Consider the following 23,972-nt stretch of genomic DNA (forward strand, 5'->3'; position numbering starts at 1 on the left):
AAACATGTGAGATACAAGTTTTGGTTTGTTTCATAACCATAACCATTTTAGCATCTAAATCTTGGCGGGGCAAATATTATTATAATTTTTTTTTTTTGGGGGGGGGGTGTATGCCAGCAATGCCACTACACAACACAACACTAAACAATAGATTAATTGCACTTTAATGGTGACAAACGGTGCCCACAAACTGTTAGGGCATACATAAAGCTGTCCCAACACCTTACCACTGCTCCACCTGGCTATCAGCAGAGCCTCCACTGGCAGCGAAACAGTTCATTCAGCCTCATTTACTGCCTTTAAAAAAAACATGGCTTACTTGCTTAAACAAATGTGGTTTCTACTGACAATTGAGATGTACACACTATGGCATAAGGGGACGACAAGCGGATAAGAGGCAATCCGTAATTTCGATTAAGAGATTACTGAGCGAGCTAGGACGGACGTAGTCAATATAACCATTTGTTAAGCACTTTTGAAATGTACAGCGACAGAATTCAGAACATGGGCTGTTCTTACAGTATTCTCCCCGTACACCAAGTCATAACCATAGGATAAATAAAGGGAGATATAAGCAGACAATGAAAGCACTTACAATATTCAATGATTACATTTCTCTAAAACAGGCAATAGGCTACATGTGCACCATCAATTCAGAACAGTAGACTAAATTATGATGGAGGAAAGGGACCAACTGAATACTAAAAGGTTACTACACAACATACACTTAGTATTACTTTCTTGGCTACAGTATACATATCTCCTTGGCATATTACGTCATTTATGCAGCAGCATACAATACATTTTTTGGACTCGCCTTGTTGTGCTGTGCTCACTTGAACAGGAAGGTGGCACGGCGGTCTAGAAATCCCGACATGGAATTCAGAGTTGGATGACCAATTATTAATCCGAGTTCCCAGTTGTCTTGAACTTTCTGAAATCTGAGATTTCCCAGTTCCGAGTTTCCAGTTGTCTTGAATGCGGCAGAAATCATGCTGGATTGACAGCATTGCCAATGTATTAACTTTTCTGACCCATGGCGTTACCCCTTTTTTTGTGATATCCAATTGGTAGTTACAATCTTGTCTCATTGCTGCAACTCCCCTACGGACTCGGCGAAGGTCAAAAGCCAAGCTGCACTACTTCTTGACACACTGCTCGCTTAACCCGGAAGCCAGCCGCACCAATGTGTCGGAGGAAACATTGTCGAACTGACAATCGAAGTCAGCTTGCGGGAGCCAGGCCAGCCACAAGGAGTTGCTAGAGCACGATGAGACAAGGACATCCCGGCCGGCCGGTCAAACCCTCCCCTAACCCAGACAACGCTGAGCCAATTGTGCGCCGCCTCGTCAGTCTCCCGGTCACAGTCGGCTGTGACAGCCTGGGACCGAACCCAGGGCTGCAGTGGCGCTGTAGCACTCATTGTTGAATTAGCGATTTCCAACTTGTTGTGTAATATGTATGTCCAATGGCCGATTTATCTATAATTTCACTTCATATGACAAGGATTGAAAAGGATTTGCTGGTAGATTGTTGACTTGCTGCATGTTGGTGACTGCTAGTGTAGTGGACATTTCAGTTCTTTGAGAGACTTGGTCAATTATTCAAAACAATCGTCTTTATTCAGCATCGATTAATTATAGCAATAATGAAACCGTCGACTGCACATCCTAGGTTGTGTTGCAGAGAGCTTAAATTATAATGAAAAAACAGCGATCTTATATAGGCCCTAAAATGCTCAGTCAGTCATTCCTACCTTTCCCATAAGCCACCTTGGTCCGTCTCCTGGTTATCTGCACGGGATGTTGTTTACCTTCCAACCCGGCTTAGTTTCCCAGATGCCAGGAAGATGAGACAGTGAAACATTGTTCTCAGCTCTTCTAGGCCATCTCTATCTCGGGTCAGACACAAACATTGTGTCTATGGAATGCCAGCTTTTAGAATTTTAGCACCAAGTCATTGTCAGTCAGCTCAAGCTATCCCTATTTCCTTAATCAGATGCCCAGACTAACTGCAGGTGTAACGGATTTTGTCCTCCTCTTCTGAGGAGGAGTAGCGAGAAGGATCGGAGGACCAATTTGCAGCATGGTAAGTGTTCATGATGTAATATTTAATGAATCAAACTGAAATACAAAAAACCCTAAAGTGAACGAACGAACGAAAACTGAAACAGTCCTTTCTGGCGACATACACAAAGACAGAAAATAAACACCCACGAAACACAGGTGGAAAAAGGCTACCTAAGTATGATTCTCAATCAGAGAAAACTAACGACACCTGCCTCTGATTGAGAACCATACTAGGCCGAACACAGAAACCAACATAGAAAAACAAACAGACTGCCCACCCCAGCTCACGCCCTGACCATACTAAAACAAAGACAAAACAAAGAAACTTAGGTCAGAACGTGACAGCAGGAAGCTAGAGTGGACACCATAAAAACCATAAAAGCATTAGCAGTCCAGTCTTACTCTTCGTTAAGTATATAACCGTTTACTATAATTAATATCAAACAAATCAGGTAAGTATGTAATCTTTCCCTGACACTTATCTAGCTTGCTAGCTAAGATTTTGAAAGTATGATGTTGACATGATCAGTCCAATCAAAGCTACGGTAGATATAACGTGATTTGACATCATTGTATCTGTGGCCAAGAACCTTGAGCATTCTTGGATGGGCACTTCTAATGCAAGTCTATGGCAGCACCCAAAGAGGCTTGCATTTTCGAGCTCTACCTATAGATTTTGAACTGATGTAGTGTCCCCATGAGTGACAGAACACTGAGCCAATCACGGTGCAACTATAGAACATTACCAACCCCGACGCTCCGTATTTTCCGCAGGCTGCCCCACCACCACATAAAGCACTGATCTAGGCTGAAACACCTGCATTTTGGAGCTGCATTATTCAAGAAAGCAAAAAAGAGACCATGTTTGTATGCAGCTTTATTAACTCAGTGATTTTTTTTTACATTGTTTGCAAACTGATATGTGATATGTATTAATGCCAAAATAACATACAAAACAGGCAAAAATTATTATTTTTTATTATTATTATTCGCCCCACCATTATTTGCCCCACCTCTTCTGAATGACCCGGCGCCACTGATTGTCTATGTGTCATTCAGAGATTGAATGGGAAAGACAAAATATTTAAGTAACTTGAATGGGGTACTGTAGTAGGTGCCAGGCACACCAGTTTGTGTCAAGAACTGCAACGCTGCTGGGCTTTTCACGCTCAACAGTTTCCTGTGTATATCAAGAATTGGTCACCACCCAACGAACATCCAGCCAACTTGACACAACTGTGGGAAGCATTGGAGTCAACGCTTTTGCTTTTGACACCTTGTAAAGTTCATGCCCCGACGAATTGGGGATGTTCTGAGGGCAATCCCCCTTCTCCGACACACGTGTAAAAATTGTACTGTAAATTGTTGAGTGCCTTCCTGTATTTATACTTATGCAACATTATTTTTTAAATATATAAAGTGGGGCAAAAAAGTATTTAGTCAGCCACCAATTGTGCAAGTTCTCCCACTTAAAAATATGAGAGAGGCCTGTAATTTTCATCATAGGTACACTTCAACTATGACAGACAAAATGAGAAAAAAATCCAGAAAATCACATTGTAGGATTTTTAATGCATTTATTTGCAAATTATGGTGGAAAATAAGTATTTGGTCACCTACAAACAAGCAAGATTTCTGGCTCTCACAGACTTGTAACTTCTTTTTTAAGAGGCTCCTCTGTCCTCCACTCGTTACCTGTATTAGTGGCACCTGCTGGAACTTGTTATCAGTATAAAAGACACCTGTCCACAACCTCAAAAAGTCATACTCCAAACTCCACTATGGCCAAGACCAAAGAGCTGTCAAAGGACACCAGAAACAAAATTGTAGACCTGCACACCAGGCTGGGAAGACTGAATCTGCAATAGGTAAGCAGCTTGGTTTGAAGAAATCAACTGTGGGAGCAATTATTAGGAAATGGAAGACATACAAGACCACTGATAATCTCCCTCGATCTGGGACTTCACGCAAGATCTCACCCCATGGGGTCAAAATGATCACAAGAATGGTGAGCAAAATCCCAGAACCACACAGGGGGACCTAGTGAATGACCTGCAGAGAGCTGGGACCAAAGTAACAAAGCCTACCATTAGTAACACACTACGCCGCCAGGGACTCAAATCCTACAGTGCCAGACGTGTCCCCCTGCTTAAGCCAGTACATGTCCAGGCCCATCTGAAGTTTGCTAGAGAGCATTTGGATGATCCAGAAGAAGATTGGGAGAATGTCATGTGGTCAGATGAAACCAAAATAGAACTTTTTGGTAAAAACTCAACTCGTCGTGTTTGGAGGACAAAGAATGCTGAGTTGCATCCAAAGAACACCATACCTACTGTGGAGTATGGGGGTGGAAACATCATGCTTTGGGGCTGTTTTTCTGCAAAGGGACCAGGACGACTGATCCGTGTAAAGGAAAAAATGAATGGGGCCATGTATCGTGAGATTTTGAGTGAAAACCTCCTTCCATCAGCAAGGGCATTGAAGATGAAACGTGGCTGGGTCTTTCAGCATGACAATGATCCCAAACACACCGCCCGGGCAACGAAGGAGTGGCTTCGTAAGAAGCATTTCAAGGTCCTGGAGTGGACAAGCCAGTCTCCAGATCTCAACCCCATAGAAAATCTTTGGAGGGAGTTGAAAGTCCGTGTTGCCCAGCAACAGCCCCAAAACATCACTGCTCTAGAGGAGATCTGCATGGAGTAATGGGCCAAAATACCAGCAACAGTGTGTGAAAACCTTGTAAAGACTTACAGAAAACATTTGACCTCTGTCATTGCCAATAAATGGTGTATAACAAAGTATTGAGATAAACTTTTGTTATTGACCAAATACTTATTTTCCACCATAATTTGCAAATAAATTCATTAAAAATCCTACAATGTGATTTTCTGTATTTTCTTTTCCTCATTTTGTCTGTCATAGTTGTAGTGTACCTATGATGAAAATTACAGGCCTCATCTTTTTAAGTGGGAGATCTTGCACAATTTGTGGCTGACTAAATACTTTTTTGCCCCACTGTATATATATATTATTATTTTGTATTTTTACCACCCTTTTCTCCCCAACTTCGATCTTGTCTCATCGCTGCAACTCCCCAACACACTCAAGAGGCGAAGGTCGAGTCATGCGTCCTCCGCCAAACTGCTCTTCTTACCACCCGCCCTCTTAACTCGGAAGCCAGCCGCACCATGTGTATCATTTGTATATGACACAATGATCTTGCTACGCTTCCTCTATTAGGCAGTGTGTGGATGGCAGAGATTATTTACCCAGGTGTGCATCCATAAGCCCCTGATAAGATCTGGTCCTGTCATCGCTAGGCTAATGGCGACTGTCCCTTCATATTTGGATAAAACACCCTGCTTGATTCATGGCTATTTTGTCTCTCTCTAGTGCCATATCATGGACAATCTGCAAGATGATCAAGTGTTTGCTGACTGGAACAAATATTAAAATACCACAAAGGTGTGTGTGCATTATAAAGGCCCTCTCTATGTACCTTGAAACACGGCATATGCAGGCCTGTCCCCTATTACATCCCGCCAACAAAAAAGCCCTCTAGTATAAACCTGTGCCAGCGTGCCTTGTTTAGATGACGTATCTGCCTAGTAATTATGCAGTCACGACACTGTTCTACAGAACTAAGCTCGTCTCCCCTGGATATGTGGATTAAGTTGTTTCCACTTGACAGCCTCTGCCCTAGCAGTGGCTGCCCAGTCTCTTAACTTGCTATAGTAGTGGGGGAGCAGAGCCCAGTACATCTAAGAAACAGCATGCAGCGATAATGGAACTGAATTAGGGGGGTTGACGCAGCAGCGGCTACCCTGGGGAGGTTGTGATTGTGCAGCACTGCTCATCTGGTGGTGTACCAGACAGACGTCATCCTGCCGATGGTACGCTTTGCTTTACTGAGCACAGACTCAGCACAGAGCCAGCATGGCACAGCCGGGCCTCAAACCTTCCAGGCTCCAGAGCTGGAGAGGAGAGGGTGTATGGGCTAGTTAGATGTAAAGACAGCAGACTCTCCTCTTTGGGGAGTGGGTTGGGAGGCACATCTGTTGGGGGAGCCAGCTGCTCCAGAGCCCTCTCTCTTAGCAGGTGTTTCTGTCTGATGTGGCCCAGGTTCCCCCATGAGGTAGAGAGGCAGCCAGAGATCACATGCCTCCCCCCCAAAAAAATATATCACAGGCCTTCTTCTATCAGCGTAACTACAAAGGTAAATCAGGCCTTCATACCTAATCTAGTTAGTTGTCAGTGTTTATAACGATGCAGGGTATCTAGTTAAAATACATAAAGGGAAAACATGGTGGATGCGAATGCAGGTGGCTGTAGTTTTCCGAGATTTGTAAATACAAACAGCCTCCTTTAATTGGAGGTGTGGCGCTCTCCTGTGCCTCGTTTGTAAATGACATCTCAGTCCCCTGTGGGATAGGCTAAGTCACAGGAATAGAACGAGATGTACCTTTGTCTTACCTCAGATGTGCGACGACTCTAATCTCAGTTGAGGGACGAGCATCCGTAGGGGTGACGCCATCTCTCGGATAACAATGAGAGAGAAATGCATTTGAATGTTTTGTGCGATATCTACCGTTTACATTGATAGACAAAATCAGGATGTGTGCACGTCTCTTTGTAATATTGTGCACATAAGGTGTACTTCATCAGGGTCTGGGATCTATAGTGTCATTCATATCACATCTTCAGAAGGTGTGGGGAGATAAACAATGCAGAGATGGAGTGTAAATGCCACACTATACTGACTTTGCCTTGAGGGGAGAAGGCATAAACCTTGGTATCTCTCTCCCGCTCTGTCTCTAGGCTGTGAGTTTATTGCATCGGAGTTCTGTCTTATTTGTTGCTTCAAGGTCGCACCATAGTCAGCAGTAAAGCAGATATTGTCTTTTGAGTTCAGTGCAGTGATGCTGTTTATTATTTCATCCCACTGCTTCATTCCTTCTCTCATGTCTGGCCTTCATATGGAATATTCTAAAGGGATAGAATACACTCAGAGGAACTTCTACCAATTAGTGCCTTTCTTATTGGTTAAGTCTCATAAACGCTTTGCACACCTGTATTGTGCAATATTTTCCCATCCTTATTTTATTCAAGCTCTGTCAAGGTGTTGGATCATGGCTAAATAGCAATTTTCAAGTCTTGCCATAGATTGTTAAGCAGATTTAATCAAACCTGTAACTTTGCCACTAAGGAATATTCACTTTGGCTTTGTGTTGTAGGTTATTGTCATGACTTGACTTTAACATTAATCTGAAGACTGTTATTTATCTAATGAACTAACTATGTTTAATTGTTACCCGATTAACTTAATCATGTAACAATTAAGTCATTAGGATCTGGGGCACCACGAGAGCCATCTCCTGAATTAAACTCTAAAAGGTCTTTACCTATCACATCTATAAACAGTCAACTTATTAATAATAACCTCGTATCATATTATCATTCTGAACATTCGTAGCCTCCTCGCAAAAACCAGAGCCGTAGTTATGATTCAGTACTATACAAATTTGTTTATTTTTTACTAGCTCATTAAAATGGGAACACAGGATAAACACACACACTCTGCACTGGTTATTGACTGGAGACGTAATACGCTGAAAACAGGTCCCTAGCGGAATGACAACATTGATGCTTGTGAAAGAAGAGATGGAGGGAGAGAGAGGGACAGAGACACTTAACATTGGTACATTCAGAAACTCCTCTCACTTACAGTAACCATATACTTTCCACACGAAAATAAATCATGAATCTATTCGCCGGGGGTCTCTCGGTGAACAGGGCAGCCTTGGAAAGGGGGTTGGGCCTTTTCGGGGCACGCTAGTAAGATTCTGATTGTCTGAAACGGTTCCAACAAGTCTTCTATTGTTGTCCTTTGTAGTCATCCGGTGACTTGTCGTAAAATCCTGAACAGAACTACAGAGTTGACTTTCCTTTCATTCACTCTTGAAAAGGCTTCTTTGAAGATAGGGTAGCCAGACATATCGATGGTTTGAGCAGAGTAACATGATATCCCTATTTAAATTCACTTTCGAAGAAACTTTACTTAGGACAGCTAATCAGTCATACCAGTGATTGTCCAGGAGTTGAGTTTATCATCTCCACCTCGTGTTGAGATTCAAAGTTCAAAGCTGCAGCTTCACATCTTTCTGGTCTGGTACTTTAATTTCTTAACCCATAATTATACAGTTTGCAGGAAAGGGGCTGTTCCGGCAGGCTGACACACTCTTTGACCTCACTCAGGGACGGTGACTACTCACTGTACAAAGTAATAAAAAACAAGCATCTCTTATAGCTTCTCAAAACACATCCCTCTTAACAAAAACACTTTCATAATTTTTCATATTACATGCATAACGCATAGTATGGAAACTTCATACATGTAGTGGGTATACTTTCCAAGTTACAATTTTTACTTTATATTTTTTTTATTTCATCACAAAATAACAAACAAATTGACATTGGTGTTCTATAAATCGCCTCTGACCATTCCTCACGTTCTATGTTAGAAATATTGTTCCAGTAGAGTTTCAGCAAGAAAAGGTTTGTTTTGGAATATTTTTATTCAGTATATTTAGCATTCTTCTTTTCACTCTGTCATTTAAGTCATTATTGTGGAGTCACTATAATGTTGTTGATCCATCAGTTTTCTGCCATCACAGCCATTGAACTCTGTAGCTGTTTTAAAAATAACCAATGGTGACATCCTTAAGCAATTTCCTTCTTGTCCTGCCGTTCAGTTCAGAAAGACGACTGCATCTTTGATGTCTGGGTAGTTTAATACATCATCCACAGCATAATTATTAACTTGACCATGCTTAAATATATATTCAATGTCTGATTTGTCATTGCTACCAATCTACCAATTACTGCCCTTTGAGGCTTCCGAAAAGCTCCCTGCTCTTTGTAGTTGTATCTGTGCTTGAAATGTAATACTTGACCGAGGGACTTTACAGATGTTGTATGTATGGGGGACAGAGGAAGGGGTAGTCATTCAAAAGTATTGCCAACATCTATTATTTCACACAGAGTGAGTCCATGTAACTTATTATGTGATTTGTTTAGCCAGTTTACTTCTGAACTAATTTAGGCTTGCCTAAACAAAGGGGGTGAATACTTATGCAACAATGGTTTTCACAGACTAAGTAAAATGATATAACTATGCTCATGATGAACGCACCTCTAATGATACAAATACAACAGCCTGAGCCCACTGGACATGAAACAATGATACAGATGTATTTATCTGCAACACACTATTACAGCTGATTGTGAAATAGACACAAATTACTTATTCGAAATTCGTGACAGGCACACTTTTTGTGTGTATTACATGATCTTCTTTCTTCATAAAGCATTCATGTACATTACACAAATTCCCATTTGTTATGGCTAACATTAGCTAGGCTAGCTAGGTGGCCAACGTTAGCTAGGCTAGGGCATAAGGTTAGGGTTAGGTAACATGCTAGATAAGTAGTTAAATTAAGGTTAGGGTTAACGTTAGGGTTAGGAGTTAGGTTAAAGGGTTCAAGTTAGGGGAAGGTTTAGCTAACATGCTAAGTAGTTGCACAGTAGCAAGCAGTTGCAAAGTTACTAAAGCTGTCCGTGATGAAATTCAAACAAGCAACCTTTGGATTGCTAGATGTTCACATAATACACCCCACCCGTCCTCCCCAACCAACCTCCCTCCCTCCTATCGTTTCGGTCTTAAGTAACCCACCATACCCCGTTCAAAGTCACTTAAATATTTTGTCTTGCCCATTCACCCTCTGAATGGCACACATACACTCAGCTGTCTCAAGGCTTAAAAATCCTTCTTTAACCAATCTTCTACCCTTCATCTACACTGATTTGAAATGGATTTAACAAGTGACATCAATAAGGGAGCAATGCTTTCACCTGGACATTCTGTCATGGAAAGAGCAGGTGTTCCTATTGTTTTGTACACTGTGTATAATTCTGATATTAGCTTTCCATTGTGGGCTTAGGTCTTTACAGTATGTAGACAAAGCAGCCACAGACAGATTCTTTTGATCTGTAAATCATAACATCCCAGTGTTGATGGCTTCTCTGGTGTCTCTTTCCCAGGTCATGGTCGTTCTCTCGCCGCTGTGTCCGTCACATTTAGCTGGAGTGTGAAGAGTGGGATCCTCTCTAAGGACACGAACAGCACTTTTAAGTTGACTTTGATGTTGAGATAAGCACCCTGACAGAATGCAGCACTGAGTAGACATACAGTATATGGTCTTTCACTGTCAGTGCTGTATGGTGCGCCAGAGCTGACACACTGGACGGGGTGTGTGTGTGTGTGTGAGAGAGAGGGGGCGTGTCTACTCTGTGTACAGTGAGGGCTGGCTGCAGCCAGGGGCAGACTGAGGCATGCAGATACGCTGGTGCCAGAGGAGAGTTCAGGACAAAGGCACTGCAGCGTGCTGGTGATAAATAAAGTAGGTGTAATGTCACAAAATTGACAAATGGCTAAAAGGGGCTGATGGAAGGACGGGATAGAGGTTGGCTGCAGACAGAACAGCAGAATCATTCACCAGTGCATAAGAATACAGATCAATACAGATAATATTAATTATAATTATAATAACCCCCCCCATCTCTTCCATTCCTCCACGTTGTCCTCAAATGACATTACTGGGCATTATGGGGAACAATGGCGCCTCAGTCTGTCTCCATTAAACTTTATTGGGATTTTTTAATTAACAGACAGACACTTAGAAATGTGAGAGAATGCAATAAAGTTTTTACATGAATGTGTACCGAATCAGATGAATAGGAATGGAATTTGTTTTGGCCTAAATCATTAGTCTTTTGTACCAGTTCATAGTAGCCGTCAGTCTACTGCACAATACCAGTCGTCTGTCCACTATGGAAGAACGACGTGACTATGTCTGTGTCCAGTAGACTGTGTCATTTCTTGTGGTAGTTACTCGGCTGTTCGGCACCTCGTGAGCAGAAGTGACACAAATAAATGGCGGGAGGTAAATCACCCAACTCAATGTAATCGCCCCAAATGTAAGTGGATTTGGGGTCTAATATTCAGCTGTCACATTACATAAGCGTAACTCAAGATGGGACATGATTCAGAATATAATATACCAATTTGCTGCATGCCTCATGGGCGCGAACAATGACTTGTTTGAGGAAAAATGTGCCTACTGGAAATAGTTCCCCAGATCACTTCTCTGTGTGCACCATTACCATTTCTTAATGTTCCTCTCTATCCCATAGACATTCTGTTCCCCCATTTCATTCTGTTGAGTTAGAAGGTTGTGGAAATAAGAGAGTAGTTAGTCATAGGCTATATATTAACAAATGGATGATTTGAATTTGAGAAAATGGTATTTGTCTGACATGTTTTGGATCTGGGACAATGTGTCTCTCTAGACAGTTCCTATGGCTTCCATGTGATGTGACAGCTGCTGACGACCAAAAGCACTGTTGGTCAGAAGAGGCTGGTGGGAGGAGGTATGGGAGGACAGTCTCAATGTAACAGCTGGAATGGAATCAATGTAACGGTTTCAAACCCGTTGTGTCCAGGTAGTAGTAACCAGAGGTCGATCGGTTATGATTTTCCGATACCGATTATTGGAGGACCAAAAAAAGACAATACTGATTAATTGGCCGATTTTTATTTACTTATTTGTAATAATGACAATTACAACAATACTGAATGAACACTTATTTTAACTTAATATAATACATCAATAAAATCAATTTAGCCTCGAATAAATAATGAAACATGTTCAATTTGGTTTAAATAATGCAAAAACAAAGTGTTGGAGAAGAAAGTAAAAGTGCAATATGTGCCATGTAAGAAAGCTAATGTTTAAGTTCCTTGCTCAGAACATGAGAACATGAAAACTGGTGGTTCCTTTTAACATGAGTCTTCAATATTCCCAGGTAAGAAGTTTTAGGTTGTGGTTATTATAGGAATTATAGGACTATTTCTCTCTATACCATTTGTATTTCATTAACCTTTGACTATTGGATGTTCTTATAGGCACTTTAGTATTGCCAGTGTAACAGTATAGCTCCCATCCCTCTCCTCGCTCCTACCTGGGCTCGAAGCAGCGTTACCCATGCAGAGCAAGGGGAACAACCACTCCAAGTCTCAGAGCGAATTACGTTTGAAACGCTATTAGCGCGCACCCCGCTAACTAGCTAGCCATTTCACATCGGTTACACCAGCCTAATCTCGGGAGTTGATAGGCTTGAAGTCATAAACAGCTGCTGGAATACACATGAAACTGCTGTTTGAATGAATGATTACGAGCCTGCTGGTGCCTACCATCGCTCAGTCAGACTGCTCTATCAAATCATAGACTTAGTCATTAATATGGTCGAATCCGGAAACTATAATCTCGAAAACAAGACGTTTATTCTTTCAGTGAAATACGGAACCGTTCCGTGGGTGGCATCCATAAGTCTAAATATTGCTATTACATTGCACAACCAATGTTAAGTCATAATTATGTAACATTCTGGCAAATTAGGCAGCCCAAACTGTTGCATATACACTGACTCCGCGTGCAATGAACGCAAGAGAAGTGACACAATTTCACCTGGTTAATATTGCCTGGATTTAGTGTTGGACTAGTTAACTGTAACTGCGTTGGACTCGTTAACTCTAAGGTTGCAAGATTGAAGCCCTGAGCTGACAAGGTAAAAATCTGTCGTTCTGCCCCTGAACAAGGCAGTTAACCCACAGTTCGTTCATAGGCTGTCATTGAAAATAAGAATGTATTCTTAACTGACTTGCCTTGTTAAATAAAGATTAAATAAAGGTGTAAAAAAAAAATTGTCCGATTGTTATGAAAACTTGAAATCGGCCCTAATTAATTGGCCATTCCGATGAATCGGTCGACCTCTAGTAGTAACCAGCCTGGTCAAAGGTAGTGCACTATACAGGGAATATGGTGGCATTTGGGACAGAACCAGCAGCTTTGTGGTCATGCTCTGTGGGGCTCATGGGGTGGGGGGGGCAGGACCAGAGAGGGGTTGAGAGGAGACGCCGGCTTGTCTAACAACGGCCAGTCAGGTGTTCTACTATGAGCTGACGGACAGCCACGGAACTCCACTGAGACCAACTGCAGCACTGATCTATTTCTGGCACACCACCACAGCGCAATGTTCTGAGAATTAGAACAGCAGCATAGCAGAGTACATATCACGAGCAGAACCTAGCGGGCACCTTAATAAGTCAATAGGATCATGCGTAGTATCCATGTCTATAAGCACATGCTACAGTAACGAATATGAGGGCTTTTTCATTCATAGGATGCAATAGGCTATATGGAAATGGGTGTTATTATCAAGCCTTTGGATAGCAAACATTTACTTGGTTCAAATGTGCTTGGGGAAATATCATGTAAGCTTCTCCATGCAATTTACAATTGTAGAGGACAAATTGTAGTAATAACATATAATAGGCTTAAATTACAGCCTACGGGTATGGTATGTTCAGAACTCATGTCAGTCAAAATAAATGTGAGAAAAAAAATTGCCTGCTCTCCAGCTTTTTGCATAAGCATTCAAGAGGTAAGATGCGCCGAGACAGTTAAGGTCAGGAGCAGAGATGAGAGAAAATGGAAAAATGACTGAATAAAAGGTTATTTAGCTGAAAACTGAAACATCAGAGTGCATTATTATGGATATCCATGCTTTGATGTAAAGTCTGACAGATTACTTTCACAAAGACTAGACTTCCCTGCATTAATGTCAATGCCTTGTGTTGGCTGGTAAACTGCATATTGACTCGGAGTCAGAGCATGACCTTTTGCTAAAAGTAAACTTGAGAAACTTAAAAACATTTTTTTCTTGTCATAAACTTGCTTCCAGAATCTAGAAAAAACTCCAGGTTAAAGTGATTCCTTCTCAAACTTTCTATTGATGCTGCTGTTTATGTGTAGACAATTCCAATTTACTCTCGAAGGACCTGCCTGCTCACAAAGGCATCGAACATATGTCAGTCTTTGTTTCCCTCTGTCACTGGTACCTGTACTCTCTCTACACGCCGATTGTTCAAACTTTTCTCTTTGTCTTCCAAGCCCTTCAAAAATAATATCTCTGAGGCTCATCTTGGTTTATTTAGGTCACATTGAGTCTTCTACCCGATTGGCTTGAGACTATTGAACTCCTAATTTAGCTTATGAAGTCTATACGCTTTATATGATAATAAAATGTTGACTGTTTATGCTGATGCGGGGAGCTTCATAGAAAAAACACCATGTGGCCTCTTGATGACCAAAATGTAAATGTAACATGCCTTGATAAGCGCAAACACGATTCTGTAGCGGAGTCAAGAAAACTTGTATGAAAGGCAATTTACTATACATTACCCTAATCTGAAACTAATTTGACCAGAAGTCTCTCAGACATCTTTTCAGTGCTAAAATGAGTCTGGGTTCATGTGAAAAAGGCAATTAATTCAGACATGATAATCTCACACTGTGGATTCAACAGCCAGGGCGATTAGAAGGAATTAAAATCTGTCAGTATTTAGGTAGAGTACAAGAGATGGGAGTAGTAGAGATATGTTTCCCATAGAATTCCTACATAGAGTCAAATGGACGTTCAACTTTGCCGTCTCTTACCAGGGAAGACGTAGAAGATAGTTGGGAGAGAAGGGACGTCCTTAATTCTAAGGGAGTACATTAAATGTACTCTAAAAGTAGAGGTCGGGACTTTTAAAAACAGTACAGTGATTTGGACCGAGTCTACTTCAGCATTGTAAGTACCCGGCATTGTTCTGCCAATGACACCCTGTATAAATCAAAGAGCCATTGAAATGAAAGCACTCTAGGAGATCTGTGAATCACTCCCTAGCCTCACAGAGATACCGCCTTTAATGAAAAACATTTCATTTCCAAATGGGAATCCACAAACAAGGGGACTGGACTGGCCCTCTGGCTAAATGGGTTTATTCTCCTGTATTGTTAGACTGCTAAAATTTCAATTGCTTGGCTAGCATCCATTTAGAGGCCAGGGAAAGGCAACATTACTTATTTTCTAGTTACAGCAAGAGTCAAAGGCCCACTCCACATGCCTGTTATATGTTATATTACCTTCCTTGTATTGTATTCGGGATGATATCAGCCACATACTAATAGGTTTTTGGTGTCTTGGATCTCTCTCGGTTCACGGGGCCAGGGGAAATATTCAAGGCTATGGATGGGGTCAGTTAGTGGTTATTCATTAGGGAGAAACTGGGCTTCCATTTGCTGATCTTAAAAGTAGTTGCAAATACGTTCTATTGTAAAGCCTACCTACAGTCCTGCAAAACTGCATCTCTCTCGCTCTCTAGATTCAAATGACAATAGCCTGCCCACCTTTGAATAGCAGTGTTCTACTACTCGCCCATATAACTTGTGTTTAACGACACATCTGACAACCAATGACAGCCACTAGTATGCTTAACCTGGGCCAGAATGAAAGAACTGAACTGATGAGGGGGAAAAAACTCCAGTCGTCAGTGAGTAGATTGATGTCATTCTTACATAATGAAACACTGCCCCCTCTTGGTTTAACAGAGGAACAGGTTTTTCGTTTTCCTTCATTGAAGGTCAAATGAATGATGCCGTACGTGATGAAGATAGGGTATTTTTCTTTTGTATGCTAATCACAACAAGGGAAACGCCCTGAAACAGATTAGGTTGTTGATGATCTTACACAATTAGCATCAACAGTAAGATCTCTGGTGATTGGCTGCTCAGTGCCGGTCATGGAAGCTCTACACTGGACTGGACAGGGAAAGGGGGATACCTACTAGTCGGTTGTACAACTGAATGCATTCAACTGAACTGTGTCTTCCGCATTTATCCAACTCCTCTAAAGACCATAGAGACACCTTGCTTACATTTCTTTCCTTTCTGAAATAAAAACCACACACGTTGTACTTACTTGGAATTGTTTTAGGGGACTGAGGTCAGGTTGTTCTGTTTCCTTTGATCATTATTGTTTTGTTCAAATGCAGCAGCTTCATAAGGAGATGGTTTATTTTCATACATGATTTTCTTATCTTTTATTTATTTTTGTACTTTCCCCCCCTTTTTTCTCTCCCCAATTGGTAGTTACAGTCTTGTCCATTTGCTGCAACTCCACGACGCTGCCAACCCACACTGCTTCTTAACACACTGCTTGCTTAACCCGGAATCCAGCCGCACCAATGTGTCGGAGGAAACACTGTACAACTGGCAACCGAAGTCAGCGTGCATGCGCCCGGCCCACCACAAGGAGTCGCAAGAGTGCGAAGGGACAAGGACATCCCTGCCGGCCAAACCCTCACCTAACCCGGACGACGCTGGGTCAATTGTGAACAGCCTCATGGGTCTCCCGGTCACGGCCGGCTGCGACACAGCCCGGGGTCGAACCCGGGTCTGTAGTGATGCCTCCAGGACTGCGATGCAGTGCCTTAGACCGTTGCTCCCCTCGGGAGGCCACAACATGATTTTCACACAGCACACGTTATGAACGGAGTTGAAAATTGAGATTGCAACATCAAAGGAGGTCATTTCTATCCCGTTTGAACAAAAATATTAATGCAACATAAACGTGAAGTGTTGGTCCCATGTTTCATGATCTGAAATAAAAGATCCCAGAAATTGATCATAAGCACAATTAAAGTATATCACATTGGGCCACACCAACCCTGCGCAATTGCTGTAACCACACACCTCCAGAACCCAATCGACCCATTCAAAGCTTTAAATAACTCTACTTTTGCAGGCTTGCAACTCTCTTGTAATCCAATAGCTACTGTACGATATTTACTGACAGTGAGCTGTGAAAATATAACACTGTGCAGACATGCATGCAACATTCTGCATACAGAGAAATTCACTATTTGATGCAAGACTGCTCCCCCTATAAGAAATGTGCTAGGCCATCTTTTACAATGGTACAATTTTTGAACGGAAAATTCTCTTAACAATAATGAATAACTTAAAATAAAGACCTTAAACATACATTAACCTCTTCAATTAAAATCAATTAGCATTATCATCTATAGAATGATATGACAAACAAAATAAGAAAATCCGTAGCAGATTTTTGAACTAAGTACACATACCAACTACAAAATAAGCAGCTGTAAAAGTGGAAATGGAAAAGAAAATGGAAATGAAAAGGCCTGATGGTGGCGCTAGAGGAAAGGTCAAGATGTCACCAAATCAATATGTTTCTTCCACTCGGGGTCTTGATTGTGCACAACATATTGTACGACAATCCAGCCATTACTTTGAGATATATCTTGTTCTCAGTCTGTTCTCAGCCTGTGGGCATCATGTGTGTAGTGATCCAATATACATAGACATGCCATTTAACAGTTATCACTGGCCCTTGCTCAGCCTTACTCATCTAGAGCCCAGCGCCGAGCCTTCTTGCTAGCAAAGTCACTGATCAAGTCTTTGAAGTCCAGCTTTCGAGCTAACTGACTTTCAATGGACAGCATGGCAAGACTGCAAAGTCTGTCCTCATTTTTACCACACTGAAAGCTCTCTCACCACCAGCAACAGTCACAGGCAGTGTGCAAAACATACGTAAAGCAATGCACACTTCTCCAAAAATGCTTTGCAGCAGCATCTTACAAGTTGCATTCAGGGGACAAGTTAGGGGGGAAAGTGGCAGCATATACAGTGTTCAGGTGTCTTACTTCATGTTGAAACTCAGGTGTAAGATCTCTGGAATACTTTGTGATCAGTGGTTGGCACACAGAAGTGACTTTATCCTCACTAATCTTCCCAACTTTCAGAACAGAAGAAAATTATTCTACAATTTTTGCAGTGGTGTGGAACCTGGTGTCCAAGTAACTTATGATGTTGTCCATAGCAGTTCCGAAATGCCGTCGCTGCACTGTCCTGAGCTGTCTCCTCTTGAGAGATCTCATCATAGTATCTCTTCCTTTTCCTCGGGCGGCTGTGTTCCTTGCTAAATTGAGGTGCAACTTCCATTTGCGTAGCAATCAGTGTTGCCTCAGACAGGAGAGACTCCCATCCATCTCTAAGGGACTGGGTTGCTGAGCCTGAAGCTGCATCTGTTGGGCCTGGCACCAGACAGGGGCAGGGACAACTGATTTAGTATGAATAGCTTGCTAAATGTTTGCCTGCATTGATTAAACGTCGGCTAAAATAGGAGCAAAATGTAAACACTCAGAATTTTCTGTGAAGATATTAAGTTACTAATGTTAGGGGAGCAAATGTAGCCTATTTCACTATGGACTAAGCTATCAGGTTCATTTCCACCACTCGCGGACTACACCCACCTACTTTAATGAAAAATTGGGTGACATACCGCCCTTTGTTTTCTCTCTCCTGTCTTTCTTTTCGTTTTTGGAAGCCAGATTTCTCTTTAGGAAGCTGAGACATGACGCTCCACCGGCACTCCTCACTCACAATTCACTGCCAGCAAGTACCGCTCTCGCCTGGTTTGGGGGCAGGACCGAACCATTTCATGTAAATAGAGGGGAATTGGGCAATACAGAGGCTCTCTGGATGTTTACTTTTTGCCAAAAACAAGAAAAGAAAAATAAACCATTTAGTTTTATTGGTACTTTGTAAATAAAATATTATATCCATGATAGGTTAATAATTTAATATTGAAAGAAATGCACCTAAGTTTCTAATAATTCTTTAGGGCCCCTGTCAGTCACAGGCCCTTAGAATCCCACCCTGGTTGTGCACAAATGTGTTTACATCCCTTTTAGTGAGCGTTTCTCCTTTGCCAGATAATCCATCCATTTGACAGGTGTGGCATATATAAAAAAGCTAATTAAACAGCATGATTGATAATTACAGTAAAAGTTGACTCTAAAACGTGCAGTTTTGTCACACGACACAATGCCACAGATGTCTCAAGTTTTGAGGGAGAATGTAATTGGCATTCTGACTGCAGGAATGTCCACCAGAGCTGTTGCCAGAGAAGTGAATGCTAATTTCTCTACCATAAGCTGTCTCCAACGTCGTTTTAGAGAATTTGGCAGTACGTCCAACCGGCCTCAAAACCGCAGACCACGTTTATGCTGTCGTGTGGGCGAGCGGTGTTATGGTATTGTCAGGCATAAACTATGGACAACAAACACAATTGCATTTTATCATTGGCAATTTGAATACACAGAGATACCGTGATGAGATCCGTGGTGTCTGTGACCAACAGATGCATATCTGTATTCCCAGTCATGTGAAATCCATAGATTAGGGCCTAATTTATTTATTTCAATTGACTGATTTCCTCATACGAACTGTAACTCCGTAAAAATCAATGAAATTGTTGCATGTTGCGTTTATATATAATTTTGTGTATATTTTCATGAGGCACCAACTCCTGTATTCTAGACTGTGGGTTTTCCTTCGCAAAAGGCTACATACAGCACCTCAGAAACTTTATGATTGAATTGGATCCACAGTAATCTAGAGACCGAATCATGATCTAGGCCCGATCTAATTAATATATATTCCTTAATTAACAGCTGAGGGGTTGTCTGGGACCAAACTATGCCGTCATCCTTTTTGTGAGAATAAAAGGTGGAAGAATGGTGTATTCTGCATTTACACTTGACTCAATGAAAATGATACCATTATAACAGATTAAACCGTTTTCCCACCCAAAAAAGAAAGAGAATGATACCGTGACGAGGCTCTCACCGAGTGGGTCTGCCTGTCATACATTTGATCAAATCCGATCCGAGTTAGCTGGCAGAAACAATGAAATAAATAAAGGGTGGGTATGACTGAGGAAGGCAGACTTCTGCTCTAATGACAATGCAGCACTTTACAGGATCCTGTGAGGGTGGCTTAATCACTTGTAAGGCTTGATTGAGTGTATGTTAATAAACATTAGACTGCCAGTGATTAGTGGTTTATGTGCTCTGCTCTTCCATCCCCAGGCTGAAGACGCAGTCCTGAAGATTGATGGAGGGCCATGCTATTCAAACAGCAGGCGTTGCTGAGACAGAAGCTCTTTGTGCTGGGCAGCCTTGCTATCGGGAGTCTCCTCTATCTAGTGGCCAGGGTTGGGAGTTTGGATAGGTATGTCGGTTGGTGTCCATAGTAGCTAACACATTTTGCTTTCGGTCTGAAAGCAAGGCCTGTTGAATGTTAAGTACAGAATGTATCTTTCTGTGTTTTCCCCTCCTCCAGGCTGCAGCCTATTTGCCCCATAGAGAGCAGACTGGGCCCTCTTCACCTGCCGGAGCAGATCCCTCTCCGGACCCTGCAGTATAAGCGTGGTCTGCTCCACGAGCTCCGCAAGGGCAATGCCACCAAAGAGCAGATCCGCCTGCACAACCTGGTGCAGCAGCTGCCTCGGGCCATCATTATCGGGGTGCGCAAGGGAGGGACGCGCGCCCTGCTGGAGATGCTCAACCTGCACCCGGCGGTGGTCAAGGCCTCGCAGGAGATCCACTTCTTTGACAACGACCAGAACTACGCCCGGGGAATCGACTGGTACCGGGAGAAGATGCCATTCTCCTTCCCCCATCAGATTACCATTGAGAAGAGCCCCGCCTACTTCATCACAGAGGAGGTCCCCGAACGCATCTTCAAGATGAACTCCTCCATCAAGCTGCTGATCATCGTGCGCGAGCCCACCACCAGAGCTGTGTCAGACTACACACAGGTGCTGGAGGGCAAGGAGCGTAAGAATAAGACCTACCATAAGTTTGAGAAGCTGGCCATTGATGGAAACACGTGTGAGGTGAACACAAAGTATAAGGCGGTACGGACCAGCATTTACACCAAGCACTTGGAGCGCTGGCTGAAGTACTTCCCCGTGGAACAATTCCACATTGTGGACGGGGACCGTCTGATCACGGACCCGTTGCCGGAGCTGCAGCTCGTCGAGCGCTTCCTCAACCTGCCGTCCAGGATCAGCCACTATAATCTGTACTTCAATGCCACCAGGGGATTCTACTGCCTGCGATTTAACATTGTCTTCAACAAGTGCCTGGCAGGCAGCAAGGGGCGCATCCACCCTGAGGTGGACCCCTCGGTGGTGGCCAAACTGAGGAAGTTCTTCCACCCCTTCAATCAGAAGTTTTATCAGATCACTGGCAGGACATTCAACTGGCCCTGAGAAACGAAGGGAAGATCTATATAAATGTGTTAACTAATGTTGTTCTGTTGACATTTTTAAGATGTCAACCTCAAAAATATTAAAGGATATTAAAAAGCACTTTGATTGAATTTAACACCTATGAGAATGACAATGTGACCAAATATGTAACAGAATCAATGTATGTTTGTTTGTAAATATGTAAGGGGGGGCGGAGGAAAAATGGTTTGTGAGTTACAAAACAATTCAGTTTATTGCGCCTGATCTTCATGTGTAATAGTTCACCTGTTTGACACTTTTCCCCATTTATAAACTCATAATTTTGCCATCCTCGCTCACAGTTTGACAATTATTGGGATGAGTCTTGTCCTTGAGGCAGAATTGAACGATTTCCGCTAGATGGGCCAGTTGCAAAGTCAAAATTCGCTATATTGTAAAAATTATTTATTTAAGATTAGGATTAGCAGTGTGGTTAGGCTTAAGGTTAGATTTAAAATCTGATTTTATGGCTTCGTGGCTGTGCCAGCTAGTGACCACTCTTCAGAGCTGCCTCCAGAACAGGTGGTGTCATGACAAAAAAACACTGACCCACTCATCTCTCAGCCAATATTGAATGAAGGGTATACTCTCAAATGTGAGATAGACATGAGATTATTTTAAGAACGGTGTGGCTTTTTAAAGGAGACTTGTCAGTCATCGACACACATATTTTACAGATTGAAAAGCGTTCATAAACCTATATGTGTGACAATGTTTCATATTAAAACAACCTTGACGAAGACGTAAGCCAACATGTTCTTACCGTTTTGAATGGGATAGTCATGCATTTATTTGTCTCTCATTTAGATGTTGTTTCATATGTGCAATGAACATTGTTTTTTTTTATGTATTCCAGTATCATTCTTTAAACCTTTATTTGTTTCTATGTTGTTTTTAGATTTATTCATGTTCTCCACTACCATGAAGTGCTTGTATCTGTAATATAACTCAGAAATCTAGATTGTCAAGAGGGAATAGGAGCATAGCATTTCTCACCAAATTCTGACTCAGATAAAAAAAAGGTCTTGTATGTCAAGCATTTAAATGTTGCATAAGGGATTTGAGTGGTAACTTTGTCCCCCCCAGTATTGAAATTGTTTGTCATTGCCCTTGGCCAAAAGCCATTGTAAAAAGTTATTTGTTAGTTACTGTCAAACCATCTAATGCTTATTCTACTACAATTACCAGATTTGTTTTATGTGCAAATAGCCACTCTGTATCATAAGTGTATTGTTCTGTAACAAAAAAAAAAAAAAGGATTTCATTAAAATAACATTTAAACATGTGTCATCTGAGTATTTTTTTCTGTTTTGTCTCATAATTTATCTTGGGGTTTAAAGACACTTCCTGGATGTGTTTATTTTCAGTAAGTACTGAGTCATTCTATTGAGTCTGTCATTTGAATTAAATCACAATTGGAGACATATTTCCTGGTACCTTCATTAATTCCCCACAGCTCAGCAAATACATATTTCCATGTATCTTATTATTAGAGGGTCAATGTAAAATAAAAGGTGGCATTCTCTGATCTGTTGCATTGCAGGAACAGCTGCTCAGTCACAGACTAGTTGCTGAGATGGTTCAATGTCTCCTTTCCACGCTTCAGTGCTGACTTGCTTCGACTGCATTTGAGTCAGGCTGGTTGGAGAGTCTAATCTAAGTAAATAATGGCACCTGCTTTGCAGTTGAATGTGATGTGAATCTTATAGGAATGCAGTGGCAATAGACTCAATACCCTGTCTCTCACAAAAGTCTAAGCAGGTTGCCCATCCTCAGTGCAATAACGAAGATGCTTATAATTTGGAGAGAAACTTAGTCCATGTAATAGTGCCACTTCTGCCGATCTTCAGCCTTTTTGGGGATGTTTTTCCATGACATGCCACGGTCCTTCATCTCCTCACCTCCTCCACGGTTCTTGAGCAAGTTTCATTTGGAGAGACAACTGTGATAAATGATTAGTGTCTTCTCAACGCCTCTGTAAGAAGAGAGACTAGAAAAAAATGGACAATGACAGTCGGGTGAGTTATATAATCATTTAGTGACTGGAGGAATGTGATGTGACAAATGCTAGCCTACTTTATCAACTTAATACACAGCGTAGACTAGCATCAACAAACATTGAATTAAGCGCAGGAACCAAAAAACATTCAAAGGCTCTATTTTTTATAATGTATTATCATTGCCAGATTGTTCAGTGATCTGCATCACATGGTTTAGAGGCCCAAGACTCTTATGAGTTTTATACACATCCACAAGGTCAGGCAAGAAGGAAAACGTCTATATTATATACCTAGCTACATGGAGAAAAAGACTAGGGTTTTGCATGATGATTACCGATTGATCAACTAAATACAGAATGAGCAGCAACATAGTCAATCATCAAGTTTGCGGCCGACACAACAGTGGTAGGCTTGATTACCAACAACGATGAGACGGCCTACAGGGAGGAGGTGAGGGCCCTCGGAGTGTGGTGTCAGGAAAATAACCTCACACTCAACGTCAACAAAACTAAGGAGATGATTGTGGACTTCAGGAAACAGCAGAGGGAACACCCACCTATCCACATCGATGGAACAGTAGTGGAGAGGGTAGTAAGTTTTAAGTTCCTCGGCATACACATCACAGACAAACTGAATTGGTCCACCCACACAGACAGCATCGTGAAGAAGGCGCAGCAGCGACTCTTCAACCTCAGGAGGCTGAAGAAATTTGGCTTGTCACCAAAAGCACTCACAAACTTCTACAGATGCACAATCGAGAGCATCCTGGCGGGCAGTATCACCGCCTGGTACGGCA

At 42.0% G+C, this 23,972-nt stretch overlaps 1 protein-coding gene across 2 annotated transcripts in view; it reads left to right on the forward strand.

Moving 5' to 3' along the window:
- The window catches only part of LOC135557502 (heparan sulfate glucosamine 3-O-sulfotransferase 5), a 69,770-nt gene extending 47,318 nt beyond the window's left edge, over positions 1-22,452 (forward strand). The window contains exons 2-3 of one of the 2 annotated variants that reach the window (XM_064990802.1): positions 19,972-20,113; positions 20,225-22,452. In XM_064990802.1, the coding sequence (XP_064846874.1) occupies positions 20,007-20,113; positions 20,225-21,158 (1,041 nt within the window). In that variant the 5' untranslated portion in view covers positions 19,972-20,006 and the 3' untranslated portion in view covers positions 21,159-22,452. Of the gene's footprint in view, positions 1-18,946; positions 20,114-20,224 lie in introns of those variants that run through there. The other variant, XM_064990803.1, reaches the window with a different exon arrangement.
- The last annotated feature ends 1,520 nt before the right edge of the window (positions 22,453-23,972 follow it).

Source organism: Oncorhynchus masou, chromosome 16 (genome assembly GCF_036934945.1).
Source record: "Oncorhynchus masou masou isolate Uvic2021 chromosome 16, UVic_Omas_1.1, whole genome shotgun sequence".
Lineage (NCBI taxonomy): Eukaryota > Metazoa > Chordata > Actinopteri > Salmoniformes > Salmonidae > Oncorhynchus > Oncorhynchus masou.